This window comes from Lepidothrix coronata, unplaced genomic scaffold (genome assembly GCF_001604755.1).
Source record: "Lepidothrix coronata isolate B3197 unplaced genomic scaffold, Lepidothrix_coronata-1.0 Scaffold110, whole genome shotgun sequence".
In the NCBI taxonomy this organism is placed as follows: Eukaryota; Metazoa; Chordata; class Aves; order Passeriformes; family Pipridae; genus Lepidothrix; species Lepidothrix coronata.
The window spans coordinates 2,058,805-2,078,529 of record NW_016690290.1 but is presented as its reverse complement, the minus strand read 5'-3'; the positions used below and the strand labels follow the sequence as shown (position 1 = coordinate 2,078,529).

General features: G+C 55.9%; 1 protein-coding gene across 1 annotated transcript; it reads right to left on the bottom strand.

The window, feature by feature from the left end:
• Window positions 1-12,400: 12,400 nt before the first annotated feature.
• SLC9A5 (solute carrier family 9 member A5) lies at window positions 12,401-19,167 on the bottom strand. The gene is made up of 12 exons (XM_017824289.1): window positions 18,994-19,167; window positions 18,644-18,864; window positions 18,271-18,473; window positions 17,679-17,768; window positions 17,490-17,560; window positions 16,645-16,774; window positions 16,396-16,484; window positions 16,119-16,245; window positions 15,827-15,997; window positions 15,186-15,255; window positions 14,876-15,007; window positions 12,401-14,512 (listed from the first exon to the last, which is right to left on the bottom strand). Exons 1-12 carry the CDS (start codon window positions 19,017-19,019, stop codon window positions 14,046-14,048), a joined length of 1,797 nt encoding a protein of 598 aa, XP_017679778.1. The 5' UTR covers window positions 19,020-19,167; the 3' UTR covers window positions 12,401-14,045.
• Window positions 19,168-19,725: the final 558 nt, after the last annotated feature.

Sequence of the window (19,725 nt, the reverse complement as noted above, 5' to 3'; positions counted from 1 at the left end):
CTGGGCACGAGGTGCAGGCCCTGGGACCAGAAACTGCTTCCCCAGACCAAGCAGTGCATGGTTTTGGCAGCCTCAGGGGGGACTGACCCTCTATCGAGGAATCCACCGTAGTGGTACTTGGCTGTCTCCACTTCTGGGAGGGGTTACACAAACCAATCCATCCTAAAAGGAAGGGTTACTCATATCTACAGCAGGAGGGAAGAACCTCCTGCATGGACAAGCACAGCAGAGCAGCACAGGGGACTTGCCTGATGAAGCTGGAGCGACTGCTACCAACACCTCTGCTGCCTTGGCTCAGGGGGCAGATTCCCACAGCCTTCCCAAGCCCTGTCCCACAGGGCCAGCAGCAGACCCCATGCAGGCTGGTCCAGCTCAAGACCACCTTCAGATGCTCCGTCCTCAGGGAGGACTGACAACACTTGGCCCTAAACCTCCTTGCACGTGATGGCCTCACGGCATGTTTCCAGACCTAACCAGCAACTGAGGGTCTGAGCAGCCCCAAAGCCAACCCTTTGATCCACCAGCTGCTTGGTGTGCTGCTGCATTTCCTGAGGGCAGCAAGGACAGTCCCTGCAGGGTTGCAGTTTGCCCTCCTTAAGGAAAAAGCAGTGCCCTCCTAAAAGGGGCTGTGACACTGGCAGTGCCCAGAGCTGAGCAGCTGCCTCACTGTCAGCACTTGGCCTGCAAACACCTTGTGCTTAGAGAGGCTCTCCCGTGGCCTAGAACAGCCAGTCACCTCCCCACATCGGCAGAGCACTGCCTCTGCAGGCAGTGCCCATGTCAGGTGACACCAGCTGCAAATCCCAAACCGGGTGAAGGAGAGCATCCCTGCCACTGCAACAGGGGTTAACAACCCAGCACAGGCACCACCTAGTTGTTGTCATCTGTAACAACTCACTTGAGATCTTAGATCTTGCCTATGGATGCAGGAGAGCCTTTTTTCTCCATCATAGTCATAGTAGGAGGATGAGGAACCTGCCTCCCAGAGCCTCTGACCACAGCTTTCACTGTCTGCACAAGGCTACATTGGCACCATGGAAGTATATCCCATTTTCCATGACAACTGAAAGCTCTCCACAAGCTCCCAAGCCTACACCACTCAGGAGAATGCAGGAAGTCGGTGCTGTAGGTATACATTTATAGAGGCAGAGGGGGAAGGGGCTGTTGAACACAAGAGTGGCTTAGAGCCCAACCTCCCACCTCCTCCCATTCCTACACTGCACTCAAAGCTCAGGAGCACCTTCCCCCATATGGATTTCCAGGCTGAGGAGCCCGAGTTCAGCTCACCCCCATCGCAGTCGGAGGCAGTGACGTGATTTCCTGTGCCGTGGCACCGCTCTAAGGGGAACATCTCACTGCTGTTTACTCGTGGCTGGATCCTAAGAGACTTTCTTTTTTTTTTTTTATTTATTGCAAAGTGGCCTTTCCCTCTTCTCCTGCATTGTAGATCCATTTCCCACACAAGCACATGGGGGACAGCTGTAGCCAGCACTCCAGTGGGTGTTAGAAAGCCCCTCTTGACTGAGGCTGACAACAATGCTGTGCTTGTTCCCCAGCACAGTCTCACACTGTCTCCTCGCCCTTGTGCGAGGCCTGTGCTTTCCTCAGGGTGGGTTTAATTGCTGAAGCCACTGCAAAAGGCTGCTGTCATCCATGCTGGCAGAGATCTGGGTGCTCCAGCTTCCCATCCAGCAGACCCAGGTCTTTTGTATGGACTGGGGGGCAATTTTACACTTAGGGAACCTCTTTGGTACCCACCTTCGGCAGCTGCTGAGTATTGCTGAGCACCATCTGCCCCAGAGGTGAAATACAGCACAAGGCAGCAGACCCTGACATCAGGAGGGATGGGGAGCCAAACTTTGAAGGCTGTGGGGCCTCCCCAGAGTTGAAAGAGAAGGAGGTGGGAGAGGTGTCAGTACAAAAACTATTCTGAAAACTTCAGACCCTCATCTCTTTCCCCCCTTTTCTTGATCTGGTTTCTGGTGCTGCAGTATTTCTCAAGTGCCTGAAGAAGTACCACAATCCAGAGCCCCACAAGAGCTGGGAGAGAGTGCAGACAGAGGTAGGAGGCAGAGAAAGGACCTCTGCCTTTGAGTCAACACTAGCAGAGCTCTGCTTATTTTCAGTTCTGCAAATCAGGAAATGCTTAATTCTTTTATGAATAGGATTCAGCTATGCTGGAAGAAACACAGGACAGATGTTTTAGATGCCAGATAAGGACATCTCCCGACCTAGGGGAAGTTGTGCAATATGCATGTTAGCAGGATGATTACACTACAGTGGCCAACAGCTCTTAGGAAAATACCACCATGAGCTCCACGTTAATTTAGCATGATCACTGGTGCAGTTCTCAGCACAGGGAACTTCCTACAGCCACAGAGACTCCCAAGGGAAAGGAGAGCCTGGGAGCAGGCTGTGGCAAAGCAGTACTCCAGGACCTACAGTTCCTGCTAACCCACTGATCAGTGGATGCCTCTGAATCTACTTCCAGACATCTCATCACCAGACTGGGGTTCTCTGCCAGCTCCCATGTCCACAGACATGGCAATGCAGATATCCCAACTGTACCTTGAAAGTACAGTTTCAAGGAAGGTACATTACAATCCCACCAAGATATCCACCATGAACCCTCATAGAATATCCTGACTTGGAAGGGACCCACAAGGATCACCAAATCCAACCCTATTCCCCCTCCAGTGGCAGCCTACAAAAGCATGGGAAGCCACCAAGAAGCAGCTCTAGACCCAAACGCAAGCAGGTGCCTTAAAACCAGTGATAGGTTTTGCTCAAACCACGTTTTGTGAAAGAAAAGCAACAAGTGCTGCAGCAAGTAGAGCTGCAAGGAGCCCTTTGCACCAACAACGTTTCAGGAAAGAAATGGCTCTCTCCCCATTAGGGAGACAAGAGCCAGTTGTCAGTTGCAGTTTAATAACATTTAAACCTTTATTTCAGATCACAAGTAAAGCAGGTCTCGGCTTCACAAAAGCACATCTTGGTTTAACTAATTAATTTGATAATCCGCTATTTGCAATCCTCAGGAGACATTCAGCTTCTAAAGCAAGTAATTACCACTAAGTGGCAACCTCTTTGTGAGGCCCAGTCTGATTAGGGAAAAAAGTTTCTTAAGCCAGAAATATAATCACGGTGTGATTTCCCAGAAGGACTGGAGGAGAGACTACATAACAACAGCTGGTCACGCTCCTCATCTGAAGGAACAGGAGCAACTCAATTACTGGGTCTCCAGCTACAATTCAAGATGTTGTTCGGAGCCACGTGCAACCTCAGCGTGCAGTTAACCATCAGGAGGCTTTACAGGAAGTGTTTTATAGGGATAGAAGTGAGGAAGGTCCCACCTGGGGGTCTCAAATACCCAGGTGTGCCACAAGGGAAGGGGGCTGGGGGGAAATAAAAATTAAAAAAAAAAATTAATTCACGCACCAGAGCCGCTGCAGCACATGTTGAGGGAGGTGATTCTCCCCCTCTGCCCTCACGAGACCCCACCTGGAGTACTGCACCCAGGTCTGGGGTCCTCAGCACAGGAATGACATGGACCTGTTAGAGCAGGACTAGAGGAGGCCACAGAGATGATCCAAGGGCTGGAGCATCTCTGCTATGGAGGCAGGCTGAGAGAGTTGGGACTGTTCAGCCTGAAGCAGAGAAGGCTTTGGGGAGACCTTGGAGCAGCCTAAAGGAGGCTTACAGAAAAAGAGAGAGAAAGCTTTTATGCAGGCAGAGAGTGGTAGGACAAGGGGGTGTGGTTTTAAACTAAAAGAGGAGAGATTTAGTTTAGATGCTAGGAAGAAATTCTTTACTCAGAGGGTGGTGAGGCACTGACATAGACTACCCAGACAAACTGTGGATGCTCCATCCCTGGAAGTGTTCAAGGCCAGGTTGGATGGGGCTCGGAGCAATCTGATCTAGTCAGTGGCATCCCTGCCCTTGGCAGGGGTTGGAACTTTGAGGTCCCTTCTAGTCCAAACCATTCTGTGATTCTGTGTGCAAGCTCAGAGTGTGCAGTCCCACAGGGAAGCAATCCAAGCAGGGGAATGCCAGCCTCAGAGCCTCTCTGCCCAGATATTAAGGCACACTTTGATGACACACAGTACCCTCCCAGACAAGCCAGCTGGACTCCATACATGCAGAGCACTTGCTAGTCAGACTAGCCCCAGGCATCCCCAAGTGCCTGGAGTCTTGGCTCAGTAACAGCCCAGCTCTGGCATCAATCACTGCCAGAGCCCACAGGACAGAGTCCTGCTTCTGCACACACCCAGGACACCCATCTCAGGCTGAGCAGTTTTGGGCTCCTTTAACTTTGTGCTGGGGGAGGGACACAGGTGCCCCCAGGCCTTGTGAAGAGGCCTCTCCAGAGACTTCTCCTTGAAGTCATGAACACAGCCAGCAAGGGTAGGAGCAAGGCTTGGATGGAAACCAGGGCTCCTGCCCCAATCAGGCACCCTCCCAGTAGGCAGGTTTTCTCTATGGCACCCACACCCCAAGGTGTTTCCCCTCTGCAGTGGACTCCACTCTTGGAGGCTGGGTCCCAGCATCCCGGTGCTCTGAGCATTTGGCAGCTGCACTGGTTGACAGGACATGACCATACTGGAGAGAGGATCCCTACCCCCCCAGGAGCCTGGAATACAGACCTGTAGGACACAGAGCCAGGCAGAGGCACACCTCTGTGGATGTGGGCCCAGTCAAGAGAGCTTAAGTGATTTAAGAGAAGCTGCTTGTCTGTCTTCGTGGAGTTTAGGCACTGCCAGCCTTTGCTGAGAACAAAATGCTCTTGGCTTAGAAATCCAGCTCTGCTTTCAGACCTGCTGCTTTGAAACTCACCACTGTCTCACCACTCAAAGAAAAGATCAGCTTTCTCTGAAGAGCAGCCTAAAACTGACCTGTCTCTCTCCAGATCCCACGTATTTAATGGCACAAGACAGTCATCTGTTTACCTTCCCTGCTGGCAGTGATGTTGCATGCTATTTAGTCCCCACAGCACATGTTTACTCTACTCTCTGAGACAGCACGCTCAGCTCTGAGCTAGACGTGCCAGCGGGCACCCACACCCTTCCTGCCCAGCCCCTGTCCCACGGACACGGGAGACATGGAGCACAGGGTCACACACTACTGCAAATGCCATCCTCAGTCACAGCTGCCAGGGCCTGCTCCCCTCTCCAGGTCTGCTTGACAGAACAAGGGCTGTGATAACAGACACCCCCCTCCATGGCTCCACACCACCAGGAGCCCCCCAGGTTGTGTCCCTGCTCTGTCCCCAGCTCACACCTCAGCAACCAGCACGCACCAAGAGAAGAAGGTACATCCCTTGGAGGTGCCACTAAGCACCAGACAAGGGTTGGGACACACTTCTGAGCTGGAGACTCATCCCTTCTCTTTCCAAAACCAACCTAAATCCAGCTATGCCCTTCTAGGAGGGAGGGCTGACTGCTCTAACCAGGGGAGTGGGGATCACCCCTCTGACCACTGGCTGCAGTCCCTGCCCCACAGTTTGCAGAGCCAGGGCTGGCACCCAAGTCCTACCTGGAGTGACAGTCAGGGACTCTGATCCAGCAGCTCTGAGCCCCAGAACTGCTATTCCCCCTGGGTGCATGCTCTGCCAAGCCCCCGTCCAGCCCCCCCCCCCCAGTCTCTCACAAACCCCACACTTACAGCCAGCACTTGCAGAGCTTGTGCCCAGCAGATCCCAGCTGATCCTGCAAACCATTCTCCCATGGCAGTCTCTCCAGAGAGAAGGAAAGCTCTCACCTGCCTGCAGTTTGCTCCTCCAGACCAGGCAGGCAGAGGAGCAGCTGGGTTAGCTCAGCACTCCCTGGGGCAGAGCCATAGCCCCAAGGTGCAGCTCCAGCTGCAGCCAGTGCCTTATAGAGCCACGTGGGCGGTCCCTGGCACCAGCTCTCATGGTGCCTGTCACAGCTGGGCTGTGTTGCCCACTGAACTCTAGCAGTCCCACTGTGGGTCCGCCAGGTGCTTCTCAAACTACCCTTAATCCGGCTGGTATTTCCAACAGGGGAATGGCAGCCTGCTCAGAGCAGAGTGGCAGTGTCCTCTGGTACCAGAGAGACCTGCTTTGTCCCACTCCAGCCTCGCCCAGCTTGTAGCAAAGGGGAAAGATCTCAGTCCTCCATCTCTGTCTCAACAGAGCAGCTCCACAAGGCTCCAGGCTGTTCAAGTCACTCTGCCACAGACAAACAGCAGTTTGGAGTCAGGGTCTTCTCCCCAGGGGAGTCCGGAGCCAACTCTGCTGTCTGCAGACCCAGAGCACAGGAGGTGATGGGAAGGCTCCTCAGATGCCACTGGGAAGGGCTGGTTTGACAGGGATAGGAGCAGTCTTCCATGGAACATCCATAGCTGGCAATTAGAGGAGTGCACCCCTGGGAATGCCTACAGCAAGGATGCCAAGCAGGAACACAGAGCAGATGGGACACAGGGCACAGTGGGTTCCCGGGGGAGGTGGTGTGATGTGGTTCACAGCTCCTACACTACAGAACCTTCATTCCCAGTATGGACTGGAAGGAGAGGACCCTGCACATGACGTGGTGCCAGCTGGGGTGGGCACTTCCCCTCCACGGCACCAGGGCTGGAGAGCACAGGCAGGAAACGATGTGATTCAGTGCCATCAGCAGTAATAACAGTGTGTCTCCTGAAGGACATGAGCAGCTTCCCCTTCAGACAGGCAGGGCGGAGGTCTCCTGCCTCCTGTCATCCTCTCACTTGCCTTTCCTCCATCACTGCTGCCACTGTGATGATCCCTCCTTACAGAAGGATCTCTGCTCCCAAACTGAGTCAGGGTAAAGTAACGACAGAGCAGCCATGGGGGGACCGGGAGGCTCAGACCCCTCTAGGATTCATACAGAACTGTTAGATGGGGGTCATGAGCCTCCAGAGGCTTCCTTCCTACCACAGATCCATACACATACAAGTGTGTGTTCTCTGCTGCTTTTTTTTTTCTTCATAGAATCATAGGATGTTAAAGGGGTTGGTTGGAATGGACCTTACAGATCACCTAGTGCCAAACCCTGTGCCATGGGCAGGGACACCTCCCACTAGACCAGGTAGCTCAAAGCTTTATCCAGCCTGGCTTTGAACGATGCCAGGGCTGGGGCATCCACAACCTCCCCGGGCAACCTGTGCCAGTGTCTTCCCACCCTCTCAGTAAAAAAAAAAAAAACAAACCAAAAAAAAAAACAAACTTTGGGTTTGGGGGTCATATTTTGCAGCCCCTGCCTGCTGGGCCAGATGAAGGTGTCTGAGGAAGAGCACAAGCCATGGGTCCAGCAGGCAGCTGCCTGCACATCGTAGACCGCGCTGCACACCAAAGGAGAGCAGAAACCACCACATATTTAATGCTGCTTTCACTTAAGATCGCCGTTTAATGGGGTGGCGGGGCTTTCGCACCCCACGCCTCGCCCAGGGCCTGCCCGACGGGGCGCGGCCGCCATCTTGGCGGGCGGGCCGGGGCGAGGCCGCGGAGCGGGGCGACACCTGCTGGGCAGTGCGGGCACTCCCGCCGCTCCCGGTGCCGAGCTCCGTGAGGGAGCAGCGCCGGGCTCCGTGAGGGAGCACCTCCTCCGACCCCCGCCACACCCCTGCCCCTCGATCCCCACCGGCCTGGGGGCGCTTTGGTTGCCCTTGGTTAAGCGACACCCCCCACGCGGAGCTGGGTTTCACAGAATCACAGAATAGACCAGGATGGAAAAGACCTCCGAGATCATCAAGTCCAACCCCTAATCCAACCCCACCGTGGTTACCAGACCATGGCACTGATGCCACATCCAGTCTCATCTTATACACCTCCAGGGATGGTGACTCCACCCCCTCCCTGGGCAGCCCATTCCGATGTCTGAGTACTCTCTCTGTAAAAATTTTTTCCTAATATCCAACCTAACCCTCCCCTGGCACAGCTGAAGACCGAGCCCTCTTGTCCTACTGCTGATTCCTGGGAGAAGAGACCAACGCCCACCTGGCTACACCCTCCTATCAGGGAGTTGTAGAGAGTGAGGAGGTCTCCCCTGAGCCTCCTCTTCTCCAGGCTGAACACCCCCAGCTCCCTCAGCCTCTCCTCACAGCACTTGTATTCAAGTCCCTTCCCCAGCCTAGTTGCTCATCTGTGGACCTGCTCCAGCCCCTCCATGTCCTTCCTGAACTGAGGGCCCAGAACTGGACACAGCACTCCAGGGGTGGCCTCACCAGCGCTGAGTCCAGGGCAGAATCACTTCCCTGCTCCTGCTGCCACACTGTTCCCGATCCAGGATCCAGGATCCATTGGCCCTCTTGGCCACCTGGGCACACTGCTGGCTCATGCTCAGCTTCCTGTCAATCCCAACTCCCAGGTCCCTTTCTGTCAGGTTTGTAGACAAATCTGAGCACACCAAGGTATCTGCCTGACTTTTTACCCTCTTGGTTGCGCTCCTTCAGTCTGTAATTTCCTGTTTGCTTCTAAAGTTATTTTTACTAAGGGGGAGAAAAAAAATAAAAATCAAGCGTTAATAACAGTGCTGTCTGTTCTCTAGCAGGATAAAGAGAAGATCGGAGTGAGCCTGGCAGGGGTCATGGATTAACTCCCCGGCAGCAGCCTGTCCCACTGCTCGCTCCACAGCCCTTCCGTCCCGGCACGCGTGGGTCGTGCTCCTTCACTCCCTTCTCCTCCCTGCCAGCTCCACACCATGACATGGGAAAACGTAATACTTTTTGACCTTCACAGTTGGGTTTTGTTTGTTTGTTTGTTTGTTTCATTGTCCTGGGGTACCTTTCTGAATCTTTTGTCAGCTTCTTTGTAAGTAGAAGAGGATAGGGATGTCTACTGGAAATATTTGTATCTACATGCACATATGTGGTAGACAAGAGGATATTCTGGCTCTGGGAGATGGGGCTTTCCAAGAGAGCAGGCAGGATCCAAGCATCCAGGAGAAATCTGGAGGGGGTAACCCTTGCACAAGTGATGCTCACGTGGTCCCAGCACCATGAGAAGGGCTCTTGGGGCACCTCTGAGCCCACAGTTCATCCAGCTCCCTGTGAGAGTCTCAAAGCCCCAAAACTGCCGGGGAGCCACACACAGTGAGGCCCCGGGTGTGTTCACAGCCAAAAGCTGACTTCCCCCCAGCCAGCCAAGGAGCCAAAGCAAAGCTTTAACTGGCTCTCCAACTTCAACAGCGTGGGCTTAGCAGGGCTCCAAGAGGCAAAGCTTGTGAGCCAGCAGGGATTGCCTCGCATGGCTGCAAGAGAGGAGAGCACAGATACAGCAGAGCTGCTGCAGAGTCTGGGCTGTGCTGGTACCCCATGGCCTTTCCAAGTCCTTCTTCATGGACTTCCCACAAGCTTAGGGTGACCTGTGGTCTGATGTAGACCGGAACAACTGGGCTGGTGGCCACCTCCCCAGAGTGCCCTCAGCACCCTCCCTCCCTCCCTCTCCAACTAACCCACCACAGGTTTCATTTACCTTCAGGACAGCCTGGCTGTGTGGCCACGGATGGCAGGAAAAGATGAGGTGAGAGGAGCCCAGGTGGCTTCTTCAGGGATCTTTGCCTTCCTGGTGGTTGTGAGGAACAGCTCTGGCTGGATGCAGGGGTGATCACAATCCTTGGATCTGCAGTGCTCGTAAAATCAAAGCCCCCACCACATTGCCATCCATCCTGGCTGTTCTGCAGGAGTCCCCGGGAGCAGCTGCTTGGTCACACAGTCCTCCAGGGATTCCCCCAGTTTGCTCTTCCACGGGAAATCAGGGAAGTCTGAACCATGAAGGGAGGGAGGTGTGATCACCCCACCCAGCTCCTGCTGACACGGAGACCTCACTGATCTCGTCCGTCCTCAGCCAGTCCACACTGCAGCCTGTTCCCCAGCACAGCCGGGGTGTGGGGGAAGCCTCCTGGCCAGCCCTGCAGCCCGGCGGGTGGCACAGCCGCTGGAGAGGGTCCCCAGCTCTGCGGGGAGCCCGGGGACACTCAGTGCCGGCACACGTCGAGCAGAGCCGGGGGAGCCGAGGGGCTGGCTCCGCACACGCCCGAGGGGTGCAGCGCGGAGCACAAAGGCTCTCCCATCCTGGCCGCGCTGCCCTGGAACGCAGCATGGGAACCACTGCCCAGCGCAAATCTGTTCCTCATTATCCTCCCCGGCTGCCAACTGATCCCAGCTCCGTCACCAGCCGCTCGCTGCACAGCCCCGGCCAGCTCGCATCCCGTCAGGCGAGCAACTTCTGCACGGCTTCGCCAGCCCGTGCAGCGGGGCAGACCCGCGCCAGGGCTGGCATCCCCCCTCCAGAGGTAGTACTGGAATGGAAACGAATTGTTCGCTCCACCAACAGACAGAGAAGGGTTCCACTGAAAGCAGGGACGGCTGCTTCACGTGCAAGGAGCAGGAAGGCAAATGCAGAATTCAGAAGAGGTATTAGTCTGATCATGTCCAGTGAGATGGATGCCTGCATACATGGACAGGAGCAGGAAGGAGCAAGGAACAGACTGATGTGTCTCCAAAATATATACACCAAATATATACATATATATATATATATGTATACATATATTTGTATGTATGTAAGTCAGAGGAAAACAGCTTTAGGAAGACAAGGCAGAGGGGAGCTACCTACAAGGGGACACACAGAAACCCAGCTCTTCTCAAACACACACATGGAAAAACAAGAGGCAGCAGGGAGAACCTGCCCTAGGGGAAATGTTTGCTGGGCATAAGGAGAAATTCATTCTGTGCAAGACCTGTGCAGCCGTGGTGTGGCTCTGGGACACAGACAGTTGACACCTTCAATGGGAACATTCCAAATCCAGTGGGACAGTGCTCTGAGCTACCTGCTCTAGCTTTACCATCAGCCCTGCATGGAGCTGGGGTTGGACTGGAGCCCTCCCAAGCCCCTTCCAGCCTAAAATTTATGTGATGCTCCAACTTGCATTGTGCAAGAGCAAGGTGGTGATTTTAAGACTCACTTGGAAAGCACTCAGAACCAATCCACTGCCCACAGCTCTTCCATCCAACTGATGCCAGAGCTGCCTTACGTCCCCTGCTGACTTCACAAGTTTTGGTACCACAGAGAAAGTGGAGGAGCTGAGTATTGGAGAAAGTAAATCCCTGTGGAAAAAATGTGCAGGTTTAATGGCAGGCTTTAAATAGAAGCCTGCGTGCAAAATGACAGGTCTGTGATAGTCAGCTCTGGGATGGGGTTTACTTACAGTAACAGTCAGAAGATTGGATGTTCTGGGTTACAGTGACAAGCAGCTCCTCTGGTTGTGCCTTACTCTGTCCCGGAGAAGCAGAGGTTTGGGCACATGTGTTCGTGGTTTGGCCCGTTCCTTGTGTTTTTCCACTGAAGCACTTTAGTATTTTTAGGCTGAAAGAGGCTGCTCTGTGCTGTGGTAGAAGGATCAGAGCAGTCCTGTGCAGGCAGGACGCTGCAAAGTGAAATACAGAGTGTGGAGTACAAGAATAAAACCTGACAAAACCCTGTGGGGAAGGGTGTAGTAGGAGCCACCACCCCTGCTCACAACAGGAGGTGGGGTCGAGGGTGGGAAGAAGGGGCTCCAAGCTGCTGCCTGGTGCTCTGGAAAGCCTGCATACACATTGGCTTCTAGGCTCAGATATCCATATCCATCAGCATTTCCCAAAGCTGAGGTGTCTACTTTCCCTCCTCTGAGGAACCTGAAGGCTGCAGACCCACCACTTCCAGGAAACAACCTGGTGCACTGCCAAAGTAATCGTGTCTGCAGGAGATGCTGGCACTGAGGCCCAGCACACAGAGCACAGCTCAGCCAGCACTGCCATCAGTGGGATGCAAGGCAGGTGGGGAATGTCAGGAGGAGCAAGAGCTTCCACAGGGGCCAGCACAAAGCTCCCAGGGCTAGGAGCTGTATTCGACCCTGCTAAAAAGGACCTGGGGGTGACGGTAGATACCAGGTTCAATACAAGCCAAACATTCACCTTGTGAATCAAGTAAACCACACTTACTCTCCTTCGGGTAAAGCGGAACCAGGACATCAAGGGAAGAGCAAAACCAGCACACTCCGATGCAGGGAGGCTCCTGTGATCCAGAATACCCTGAAACAGACCCCTTTGAAGCACATTTTTGGCACGGAGAGAGGTGGCAGGGCCATGGGAAGAGGTGGGCTCCCAGCACGCTGCTGCTGTGCCGCAGCCACAGCTCAGGGCACAAGGGCTGGCTGCTCCCTCTGCATGGCCTGATGATGGCTGCAGGCAAGCACCTCTCTGGAAAGAATTTCACATTTTCCACAAACATTATGGAAACCAGGAAATCCATTTAGGCACATCAGGGCTGGGGGGGGGGCTGGGGCCTCAAGTGGAAAAGAATGGAAAGGCACAGGAGACACAGTGGAGGAGAATAGAACCAGGATGGGCAGAGGTTCCCAGACAGCAGAGAGACCAGACTGCAATGTCTGCTCCAACTCGTTTATTGAACATTACAAAATACTCTGCATATATTTTCACATTATAACAATATTCTTGCAAATAAGATATTAAGTCTTGAGTCATTTGTGGTGCCCGTGGCTACAGAAAACACTGACCCAGCTAGAGATTTAGTATGGCCCAATATCAGAAATCAAAACCAGAGTAAGTCATACCTGAAATGCAAAACTATATAAAAACCTTTTAAAAACCTCATGCTCATCTGGTGGGACTGCCAAAGGGGCTCTGCCGAGCCCTGTCAGCAGTGCCAGGGGTCTCACCAGCTCACTTGCCCCACATTGGGCTCACCCACCCAGTGCATCCGAGTGTCCCCTTGGTACCTGCTGTCTCAGCACACCCACAGAGCTGGAACAGGCAGCTTTTACCCACTTTGGGGCATTAATAGTCCGTCTCCATTTTTCCCTAAAAGGAGCATCCCCAACCCTCCTGCACTGCCAGTGCCCAGCCATTGTGCTCTTTTGTGTGCTGAGTAGTTCTTGGGGAGCAGTTCTTGATCCTTGGGGTCACACCAGGAATAATGCACTGCGTGGACCATTGCCACCAGGTCCCACCACCCTCTCAGGAGGGAGCAGGGGTGGCTGGGAGGCAGGTGGTGGGGACAGACTTTTGAAGGTGCACTCAGCTCACACCCATCACCCCTGTTCCTTATATACATTCATACCTGCTGCTGCCTCCACTCCTTGCACCATGGCCAGCCCTCCCAGATGATGGGCCCCAGGCAACTGGAGGGACTGGGACGTGGGCAGGATGAATGCCAAGGATGCTGTGCAGGGCAGCTGCCTCCTATCAAAGCCAGAAAGCTGAACACCACAGGTGTTGGGAACACATCCAGACAACAGGCATGAGGCTGGCACAGCAGGTTGGCTGCCAGAGGAGTCCCTGTGCGTACAGGTTCACTAGTCCAGCTCCTGGTGGAGCCAAACCCCAGGAGCGCTGCTCCCAGTCCTGAGAAGGTCGTGGCCTTGCCTCTGTGGTGCCTCCACAACTGGAGGAACACAGAGTTGCCATGGCAAGGAGCCCATCTCTGGGCACCTGGCTGAGCTCCACGCACGCTGTGAGGAACCAGCACTGTGGCCACCTTGAAGTCAAAGGCTCAGTCACTGGGTGTGGATGGGCTCTCATGCACCGGCCACCACTCCCAGTCCTGTCCCCAGAAGTGTCCTACTCACAGCCAGGCTGAAGATCAGCTCATACTCCTACACCTGTGAGCAGCCACAGCCCATTAGCCAGCACCCCCACACCTCAGGCCAGCACAGCCACGACAGGATCGAGTCTGGTTGGGATCCCAGCCCTGGGAGGAACATCTCTATCCTCCTGGCTGCTGAGATGTGTAGGGACCAGAGAGGAAGAATAAGGTTTGGGGTCTGTGCCTCCCTGGGTGGACAGGGCTGGTACCTGCTGTCGCAGCACAAAGCCAAGTTATCGACCAGGTTTGCATCAGCAGGTGCATGAGCAAAGCCTGCCCTGGAGTGCAGCTCCAGGAGTACTGGCTTCTCCTGCCACTCCTGGAGTTTATGGAGACACACACAAGCTTTACAACGCAAGACAGCGGAGCAGTCAGCAGGTCACAGCCTGTCTGCAGCCCCCAGCCCCTTCCCCATCCACAGGGTGCCTCAGAGGTGGCTCGCTCTGTGGAACATCAGCCGCCTGGGCTCCACAGTGGGTGGCATCCTGCCCTGCTCCTCCGTGGCCATCAAAGGCTGCAGCTCCTGCTGCTCAGGGCCGTCTGGGCTGCTGTCACTCTGTGACCGGCCGCCCCTGGAGATGTGGCTGGGGAACTGGAAGCAGGAGCTCTGCTCTGGTGTCACGTGGCTCGCAGACTGCGGTTGCTCCTCCAGCACAGGGCAGACGAATCTCCTGTGCTGAGGTCCGCTCTCAGTGCCTGGCGGGGAAGCGATGCTCTCCAGGGAGGAGATGCTTTGGTTCCAAGCCTTCTGCATATCCACTGGCACGATTTTGGTGGTCTCCGAGGAGACGTAAACAGCCAGATCAGCCTGGTCTCCTTTCCATGGCAGCTCCTTCTCTGCCAAGGTGGGCGATGGTGGGATGATGCAGGGGCTGGGGCAGACATCCAGGCTGCCTGTGGATGCAGAAAGAAGGACAGTGAGAAGGAGCTTGCACAGTTCTGTCTCTCCTTGGACCCTGCAAACATTGCAGAGCCACCCACTACCAAATGGCCATAGAATCTTAGAATATCCTGAGTTGGGAGGGGGAGTCCAACTCCTGGCCTTTTGCAGGACAACTCCAAGAATCACACCCTGTGCTGGCCCAGGGATGCAGGAAACACGAGGGAGGCTCTGCCATGCCTCCAGAGGACAGTGATTCTCCCATTCGTGCTCTGCTGATTTTGGTTTTGCCTAGGCCAAGGCAAATTTGCTGCACAGGTGGAGGAAGGACAAGCTATCCAATGGCAGCTGCCCTGGGGTGGGCCCTCAGTGCCTACCAGGAGTTGCCTTTCCCTGCAAGACCTCGTCAGTGGCTCGAGCGACAAACACGATCCCTTCATCATCCTCTCTCTCCGTCTCCGAGCTATCGCTCTCCTCCTCCTCTGAGCTGACCATCACCAGGACAGGAGCTGCAGCCAGACAGAGGGAGTTGTTTTGGAGGATGGGGCACCCTGAGGGGGAAGGACTGCAACCCTGGGCGCTGTCGTGCCACCGAGCTGGCAGTGGGCAGGCACAGAGGGTGCTCCCATCCCATCCCTCCAGGTCCCCCTGCCAGGACCTGCCAGCCTCACCTGCCACTGGCCTCACCTGCCTCCTGCCAGGGGATGTTTCTCTGCGTCTTCCCATTGGGCGTCTCTTTGGTCAGAGAGATGTTCTTCTGTGAGGGAAGAGGGACTGGCTGGGATCGGCCCTGTGCAAACCCCAACAGGTGGCCCTGCAATCCAGGGTGACCCTGGCCATGCAGATTCCCACCCTGGCTACATGGCAGGTGGCAGTCAGTGGTTCCTAGTCTTTATGTTTGCATCCCCATGGCCCTACAACAAACTGCTCAGCTGCAATGGCTTCAAAAGCCTCCAAACGAGAGAAGACACCCAAGGCTCAATTTAAGGTGCAGTGTCACACTTCTGAGACTGGATCTGCACCAACATTCTGGATGCTTTATGCTGAGTGCTCTTGGAAAAAAAAACTGGCTTCTCCAGGGCTTAAGACCACTTTGTTCAGGGAAGAGCTACCCCACAGCAGTGCTGGTGTGGTGGGGACACAAGGACACGTGACACCTGCATGATCACACGCAGAACTGAGATGAGATGAGCTGCTTTCACTGCTGGCTGTGGAGCTGCCAGTGCCCTACAGCACCTCACCTACACCCCAAAGGACCTCTCTGACTGCATCCTGGGGAAACCAAATCTCAGAGCTAGGAAAAGAGCAGGAATTTGGGGAGCGCTTGCCTTTTTCCTGCCCTTTTCCTTCAGCCTGGCCTTGCTCTTGGAGGAGCAGACATTGTGCTTTGTGGACTTGAAGGTCTCCAGACGCCTCTTCATGTTCTGCCGGAAGATTTCTTTATCTTGGCGCTCTTGTTTATCTGGAGAGATGAAGTGACGGCTGTAGCTGGCCTTGTACTGGCCGAGGGAGAGGCAAAGAGACACAGGGTGAGCAGCTGGCTCCGCAGAGCATCCTCCATCCCTGCTCCTCCTGCGGGCGCTGCTCCCCGCGGGCTCAGCCCGGCCCAGCAGTGCTCACCCGCCGGCGGGGCTTGTAGAGGCTCCCTCGCAGCACGTGGTGCATGGCAGCGTCCTCCTTGTCCCGGCGGCTCCGCACCGTGTCGATCACCTGCAGGTCCAGGCACGCGCCACTCCCGCTCTCCCTCCTGCGGGCACATGGAGGTGGAGGGACTGGACTCCACACCCGCACTGTGCCAGCCCCCTGCCAGCCCCAGCACAACCCACCCCCAGGGAAGAGGGTGGCTGTGAGGTCCAGCGAGGTCCACCCGGGGGCTCGGAGGGATGCCCGTACTCACAGGAGGTTTGTGACCGACGACTCAGACATGGATGTGCGACTGGGCATGGAGGGCAGCGCCAGCTTGGCAGCCGAGAGCACGTGGCCACCCTGGGAGGGGGAGGGCAAGGCTGGCATTGGGGCAGCAAGGACCCAGCTGGGCTGGGGGTTCCCCATTGCCTGGCCGGAGGGTTCACATATGATCATACGTGGGGGGGGACCTCTCCTGTCAGGGCCATCCTGCCGCCTGGCCCCCACCACGCACCCTTACCTGATCAGCAAAGCTGATGGCATCACGGATGTTCAGCTTGTAGTAAACATCCCAGATCTCGTCCCGCAGCCTGTAGGCAGATTTCCGCATCAGGAGCTGGCTCAGGTACTTCTTGTCGAACTGTTCCCACCTGTCACGAGATGAAGACACAGGCGCTTCAGCTCCCACCGCGCAGCACGGCCAGAGACACCTGCCTGTGCAAGGATGAGTGTCCAAATCATGGCAAAGGGAGGCTGGGCACACGGGACCTGGCTGAGCACAGGGACACACTGCCAGGGAAGGCAGGAGGGGAGGGGACAGGCTGACCCTTCATCCCTGCCCAAGGGCAAGCCAGAGACCAGCAGGTCTGTGGGAGGCAGTGGGAGTAGGACTGGGGCCGGTGTGGCAGCCCTGCTGGAGCACTTCCCCTCCAGGAAACAGGCTTTTTGCATCCTTTTCCTGTCGCCGTGCTGCAGATAAACACTGCCCAGGCAGGAACAGGGCTGTTCCCTCCTCAGTGCCCAGCACAGCTCCATCCATGAGGAGGCACAGGGTCATTGCCACCCCCACGGACACCCCACGGCCCCCCAGCAGCTTCAGCCTTGACAATCAATCCCAGCTCCACACCATTCCCAACAGCACCTCCCTGACCTCTCTCTGGGATGCCTTTGGGACTTTGATCTGCTGCACAACAGCAGCCAGATGGTACCTATCCAGACTGATGGACAGACATACAGCCTTCCTGGTCCTGCTGCCCTGCCTACAGCAGGGGTGTCCTCCTGTGGGGACCCTGTGATATCCCCGCGGCTGGCACGTGTCCTTCACCCAGCTGATGGCTGGCATTGGATCCTGGCTAAGACACTCACTTGTCCCGCCAGTAGTGGTAGCCGTGGTGCCCCACGATGTCCTCCACTGCTGCCAGGATGTGGTCAAAGGCCTTGAGTGAAGGGAGGAGGGTGAGAGTGGTGGCAAGGCTGGGGTGCCGAGGCCATGCATGGCCCTCACCCAGCCCTGTCGGCGTGGGGAGCTGGGCAGCCTCTGGCACTTGCACCTACGTGCTCGTGCAGCTCCTCATTCAGCGTGGGCTTGTGGTGGTCACTGCGCTTCACCTTCAGCCACGTCACCAGGGGCTTGATGGTGAGGCCCTAGAATGGCAGGAGAAGGCAAGGGAAAGACTGGGAGGGCGAGAGGGTGCATGGCTGGGGCACGGGGAGCAGAAGCAGCATGAAGTGACCGGGGACAGTGGCTGTACCAGCCACATGTGCCCCTACCAGCCCGACCCCCTGTGCCATGTCATAAGCTCCCAGCCCCCTTCCCCTCCTCCCTGTGACTCCCCTTGCTGCAGGAACCCCAGAGCCAAAGCCCATCAGCAGATCTGTAAAGAGAACAGCTTGGCCAGGCACACACCATCACTGCCCTTGGAGCCAGTCCCAGAACAAGAGGCCAGTGGGGAAAAAACATGGGCCATGCCTCCACCATCACAACAGTTGCCACCGTGGTCCTGCACACCTGGTGATGGATGGGGTGCCAGAAGGCACCGAGGACCAAAGGTCACTTGAAAAGAGATGCTTTCCCCAAGCACATGTCCCCAGGCCAGCTCTGGGGCAAAAAAGCAGCACTGGAGGAGGGCACAGTGCCCATCCTCACCTGCACAATGACAGTGAAGAACACCACCACGATGGTTGTTGCCACAAAGTAGTCCTTGGCTTTCACCTTCTCCCTGTCCAGCAGGATGACCAGGGCGAAGGCCACGGCCCCACGAAGGCCACCATAGGACATGACCACCTGGTCGATCCTGTCCAGGGGGATGAGGCGGAAGCGGTTGAGCACGTGGGTCTGGAGGACAACACCTAGGGAAGAAGGAGAGCCTGGGATGCTGCAAGAACCCTGCCCGCTCCTGGAAACAGCACAAAATCCCAGCCAGGAGCCGTGGCTGGCCTTGTGCCCCAACCTTTTTTGGGGAGTACCCCTTTTTGGGGGTAAGGTGCCACCGGCCAGACACACAGCAGGGCAGACTGACCCACAGCTCTGAAGAGCAGGATAAAGAACAGGGTGCCCAGCACCAGTGCTGTGTCCCATGCCCACTTGGAGGTGTCCACAGCCGAGATGCCCAGAAACATGAAGATGATGGTCTCTGAACTGCTGGCCAGTGTCTTCATGGTGTATTTGACCGTGGTGCGGGATTTCTGGGAGATATTGGCTTCCACGTACTTCTTGCAGCAGATCCCACAGAAGGTGACTCTGCAGAGGGGCAGAAGGAGCTGGCATGGCCCTACGGCAGGATGAGGAGCGGGTCTGCTCGCTGCCTCTTGCTGCTCAGCACTGCAGCCCCGACCCCCTGGATCCCCTTGGGGGCACCCCAGTACTCACGCCAGGATGGAGGAGAGCGAGACCATCTCGGCGGCGAGGTACGCGACGTAGGCCAGGAGGAAGACGAAGAGCGGCTCGATGATGCGCACGCGCTTGGTGAACCGCGTGATCAGGGCCAGGAGGAAGGCGAAGAGCAGCCCCACGGCCGTGCCCCCCAGGCTCACCAGGAAGAAGGAGGCTGTTGGGAGGAGAAGACTCATCTGCACCAAAGGCAAGCGGGCCCAGCTCCTGTGGCCCATGGCCACAACACACCGGGCTGGCCTGTGTTCCCACCCGGGTCCCCACCAAGTATGGAAGCATGGAATTTTGGATTTTGGGATGATCCCAAAGCATCCCCTGGAACACTTCTGTTATGGAGACAGGCTGACAGAGTTGGATTGTTCAGCCTGGAGAAGAGAAGGCTCCAGGGAGATCCTAGAGTCTCTTCCAGTATCTAAAGGGGCCACAGGAGAACCGGAGGACTTTTGACAAGGGCACGGAGTGACAGGACAAGGGGGAATGGCTTCAAACTGACAGAGGGCAGGATTAGATTGGATATCAGGAAGAAACTTTTCCCTATGAGTGTGGGGAGGCCCTGGCCCAGGTTTCCCAGAGAAGCTGTGGCTGCCCCATCCCTGGAAGTGTCCAAGGCCAGGTTGGACAGGGCTTGGGCAACCTGGGCTGGTGGGAGGTGTCCCTGCCCATGGCAGGGGGTTGGAACGAGATGAACTTTAAGGCCCCTTCCAACCCACA